The sequence below is a fragment of the Papaver somniferum genome, chromosome 4, assembly GCF_003573695.1.
Source record: "Papaver somniferum cultivar HN1 chromosome 4, ASM357369v1, whole genome shotgun sequence".
In the NCBI taxonomy this organism is placed as follows: Eukaryota; Viridiplantae; Streptophyta; class Magnoliopsida; order Ranunculales; family Papaveraceae; genus Papaver; species Papaver somniferum.
Window position 1 is genome coordinate 63,134,022 of NC_039361.1, and position 5,314 is coordinate 63,139,335.

A 5,314-nucleotide genomic window follows, 5' to 3' on the forward strand; every position below is an offset into this window, starting at 1 on the left:
ACACTTGTGGTGGTGTTGATGGTGGAGGTGAGGGTTTTGGAGGAGGATGAGGAGGAAGTGGTGGTGGTGGTGGTATTGGATCAGATTTGGAGAATAATTTTTATTTGGAGTTAGTGGTGGTGTTTTGGTAAGAAGCTGAGAGATTTGGTATGGATGTTAGAGCTGTGTTAGACACTGTAAATTGGATCTACTTTACATTCTGCTTGTCTTAGTGGTGGTGCTTTGGTATGGATGTGTAATTTTTAGTTACACAAGCTAAATAGATGTGTAATTTTTAGTTACACATGCTAATTAGATATGTAACTTCCAGTTACACGAGCTAAATACATGTGTAATTTCTAGTTGCACATGCTAATTAGATTTGTAACCTTTACTTACACATACTTTGCTTTAGGTAACTTAGGCTTGCAAGTTCATGATAAATGGCATATCCCATATGCAGGTGTAACCCCTAATTACACAAGCCAGATGCATGTGTATCTCCTAGTTACACATGTTATATGTATATGTAACTCTCAGTTACACAATTCAGATGCATGTGTAACTAGTAGTTACTCTAGTCAGATGCTTGTGAAACTGAATATACATTGTTGTATGTACTGTTTATTTTAATCTTATAAATACTGATTGCTTGTTGTTATATTTCAGGTTTCAGATAACCTTCATAATAGCTAATTTCTTAAACGTGGTAATGGTCTCGCTGGAACTGGAGTTGACGCTGGATACACAAGTCGATGCATGTGTAACTCTCAATTACACTAGATAGACACATATGTAACTCTCAATTACACTAGACAGATGTGTGTAAATTCTAGTTACACATGTTAAAAAATTGTTGTAAATGAATATTAAAGTAATACATGTATTTTCTTTATGTTTTCTTTTTGATGTCTATTTTCTGCATATATATACAAGCGTAACTTTGCATTACACATGTCATAAGGATGTGTAACTTTTGGTTACACATGCCATATGCATGTGTAACTTCTATTTACACATTCGCAATGTACTTCAATAATTTCGGGCCTAGATTTAATAAATTTGGGCCTAGATTTAAATTTTATGGAATTATGGGCTTGACAATATACATAAGGGTATCAAGGTCTTTTAATAATTCGGGACCTAGATTTAAACTTGTTTTAATTAAGGGCCTCATATTATGGGTTACCCATGGGTGGGGCCTGAACATAATTTTCCCCTTAATATATCATTTTCCTTGTCAAAAAAAGAAATATCCATGACCCAACAATCCAAGCACCTTTAAATGTTTTCTGACCCAAGATTGAATAAATCCGTGTACAACCACAGTACCGTAGAGCGGATCCACTTGATGGCAATTTCGCACCAAAATGCCAACAAATGAAAATCAGTATTTTGCTACCGATTTATCATTTTGTGGTCGGTTTGCATTTGCTCCTACTGATATTCCGCTCAGGGATAATTAGCACTGGGTCTGGAACGTGCACGAGCGAGGTGCACTGCCAACAACTGCGACTCCCTTTCTCAGCCACAAATGACCCAATCCTCAAAAGGATAAACCTCTAAAAATAAACTTCAATTTTCAGTTTAAAACTGCAAAATCAAGAAACATCACAATTTTCGACCAGTTTTCTCCAAAATTCATCACCCTCGATCACAAAATGCTTCTTCAAAGTACTGCCACTTTCACATCCACCCGTTTCCCCTCATCAAAGACAACATTCAATTCCCAAAATTTTATCAAAAGAAACACTAGAATATCAGCTCAAATTCTAACCAACGAGAACAAGTTCTCAATCTCAGACCAAGCACTTGAGTCTCGAGGATTCAATCTACATCGTACATTCGAAGAACTCGATCTTGATCAACTAAACACAGTATTTGTTGCAGTTGGATTTCCAAAACGAGATACAAACAAGATTCGAATAGCATTAGAACATACAGATTCACTGTTATGGATTGAAGATACGAGATTCAGAAAGCCAGTTGCATTTGCAAGAGCAACAGGAGATGGTGTATTTAATGCTATAATATGGGATGTTGTTGTTGATCCTTCTTATCAAGGAATTGGATTAGGAAAAGCTGTAATGGAAAGATTACTTGAGGAGTTGTTACAGAAAGGGATTAGTAATATTGCTTTGTATTCAGAGCCTAGAGTGTTAGGATTTTATAAACCATTAGGATTTACTGCTGATCCTGATGGGATTAGAGGTATGGTTTATTCAAGGAGACAGAAGAAGAGATAGTATACCTGTGAATGAAAATAAAATATTTTGTTCTTCATTTTCTTTGGTTTTGTTAAGTATAACCAGATTTTGGGCGGGTGGCGCGTATGGGGCATTTTTTTTCTTTTTTTAACCATATTGTTGGTGTAATCTGGCTTCGCCTCGTTCTGTCGTGTATTTTTTATTATGTGTCGTGGGGCTTCGTCCCATCCCGTCACAATGCCTTTTTGAATTGGTGTGTCTTAGCTTGGCTACGCCTCGCCCCATCGCTTAGGGTTTTTGATTTGGCGTGGCTTTGTCAATTAGGATTCTAAGTAAACAGAATAAGAGCTTGGTATTCCCTCGAAATCTCCAGTTGATGTTGGCATATACTGTGCATTCACATAATTTACATCATCCCTAAAATCATCCACCATCATATTTTTCTTTTAACCATACTTTTAGTTTGGTGTAGCTTCGTCTCGCCCCATCGTATATTTTTTATTTGGTTTCGTCGCGATGTATTTTTGATTTGGTATTAAAAGGTATAATAAAGTAGACATAATCAGTCGCGTATTTCACATCAAACTCAAACAATTGGATTTGGCAGGAAGCAGGCGTTTCGGAGACGTGCAGGGAGGTATAATTCAAAACTGTGCATTTGAAAACTAAAAACATATATACATGTTATTAGCTACATATATTGTTGGGTGCAATAATCAAAAACAAAGAAAAATCAAATAAGCTAAAGTTATTGATACTTAGCTCATTTATAATGGAAGTGATCGATTGACGAAATGAACGAGCTTCCCAGATCTCCGCAACAACAACACGGTAAAACTTTAAAAAATAGAGTGAGTCACGTGTTCAACACGTTGTCTTTAAGACATTAGCGCCCGGATACACTCAAGAATGATGCTATAGTCCGCACAGGACGGATATCTCCAGGATAAAACACCCTATTACACCTACTACTAGCATACGTAGTAGATGCCCAACTTGAGCTTGGCAACTCCGAAAAACCCTTAAGGAAAATCGCGAACGCTAAAGAAAACAATATAAAATATTTTTCCCTTGGGGGTCTCTCTAAATTATAGATAAAACCCTTTCCCATTTACTTTACAAAAGTAGAGAATTTGTTTATATAATGAAATAAAACAACTTAAGAAGAGAAACTCCCCGATGTGGGACTAGTAATTTATATAGTCTCTTAAAACAACTAAAAATTGTAAACTTCACGATATGGGACTAATAAGTTTTTTCATTCACAAAAAAAAAACAATTAATGAACCTTTAAAAAATCAATTTTATTAATTGTTTTGCAACAATCCCCACATGAATGAAAACTCAATAAAACATGAAAAATATAAATAAATCTTGGTAAATCAACACCCCAATCCCACGACCTAACCTGACCGAACATGTAGACATGTCATGTGTTTGTTGAAGTCATACTAGCCATTTCAACGTCCTCTCCCTCACACAACAGTGTGTTGACCCCAGGGTCATACTATGGATTGCGTAAATCATAATAGCATAGCGAGATTTCATCTTTAGTTTCTCACAGGTGAGACTAAAGATTTCTTTCACTAAAATGAAAATGCATGAACTAGTGAACCCTTAGTGACCCTTAGGTCCTAAGTTCCAGTAATACCAAAACCATAAAAACAACATGAAACTCATTTTCTCAAAATGAATTAAATTTCGATAAAAAACAAAAATCAGATAAAAACGTAGAAATTACCATTTTAGGCAGAGGTATCCATGAGGTCTTGAACCTTTGCTTAGTGAGACATTACTGGAACTACTTGCTAGAGACAGTGAACACGATGTCTTAAAATGCTAGCATTTGATGTAATTCGCGATAACAACCATGCAATGATATCTCCAAGGTTTCTTCCAAGATCGTGCCGTTGTGTTCGTTTTGGCCCTAGACGTATCCCGTTTCTCAGAATGCTCTAGAGAATTAGCTCATATTCTCGTAGGAAACGACCCACTTCCTCATTCAGATAGGTGAATTCCATTAAGAGTGTTTACACCTCACTTCAATATTAAATTGAAACTATAGAACTCATTAAGACTTATTAAAAAGTCATCCTCCACATGCAGTCACATTATCACGTCTACACCATAGGGAAGGGACAGAGAATGAAATTCTCTGATAGTGTTTACCTTTACCTACCACAAATTAGTTGTCTTATTCGAAACCTTGATCTTGGGATCTCCAGTCAGCAAGGTTGAGTATCCTTCGCGGCAAGTTTAATTTATGAGTTTAAGCCCTACCCCCCTTGATGTATTTATAACTATCTCTTTGGACAAACCTTTTGTCAAAGGTTGCACGATATTCTTCTTGGAATTTATGCAATAAATGGAAATAACGCCGATTGAGATTAGTTATTTTTAGATTTAGTTATTATAGCTTGGCTAACACAATGTATAGATATAGCCGGCACATGCCTATGCCAGAGAGGAATGTCTTCTAAAAAGCATTTTAGGCACTCGGCTCCCTCTCGTGCTTTATTTAACGCAAACTCTCAGATTCCATAATGAATTGAACATAATATGTTTGTTTTAAAATCTTCCAAAACAAACCCTCCTGCTATAGTAAAAACATATCCACTCGTAGACTTAGACTCTTTTGAGTCAACTATCTAGTTTGCATCACAAAATCCCTCAAGGACAACAAGATACCTTTCATAAACCAAACAAAAAGTAATAGAGTATTTTAGGTACCGTAATACTATACTAAGTGCATCCCAATGCTCTTGCTTTGGACTACAAGTAATTCTACTTAACTTACTCACAGTATAGGCAATGTATGGACTCTTATAGTTCATTAAATTCATCATTCCTATAACTCTTGAGTATTCAAGTTAAGATACTCCATTACCCTTATTTTTCTTGAGGCTACAAGAAGAATTGTGAGGAGTACAACCAGGCCTATAAACAGACTGATTGTATCTCTTAAGCACAATTCAACATAATGAGAACGACTAAGAATATAAATTTTAGATTATCTTCTAATCATCATCGTTAAGTCTTTCAAGTCAACATTCTCATTCAACGCATACTTTTAGTGGAATTAATCACATATATGTTTGTATCAAGTATAAACATATCATCAACATACA

General features: G+C 35.8%; 1 protein-coding gene across 1 annotated transcript; it reads left to right on the plus strand.

Annotated features, from left to right (window-relative positions):
* Positions 1-1,321: 1,321 nt before the first annotated feature.
* On the plus strand, positions 1,322-2,544 carry LOC113273943 (serotonin N-acetyltransferase 2, chloroplastic-like). The gene has a single exon (XM_026523507.1). It carries the CDS (start codon positions 1,641-1,643, stop codon positions 2,223-2,225), a length of 585 nt encoding a protein of 194 aa, XP_026379292.1. The 5' UTR covers positions 1,322-1,640; the 3' UTR covers positions 2,226-2,544.
* The last annotated feature ends 2,770 nt before the right edge of the window (positions 2,545-5,314 follow it).

Coding starts and splice junctions, on each gene's coding strand:
- LOC113273943 (XM_026523507.1), top strand. CDS start 1,641: ATGCTTCTTCAAAGTACTGCCACTTTCACATCCACCCGTTTCCCCTCA.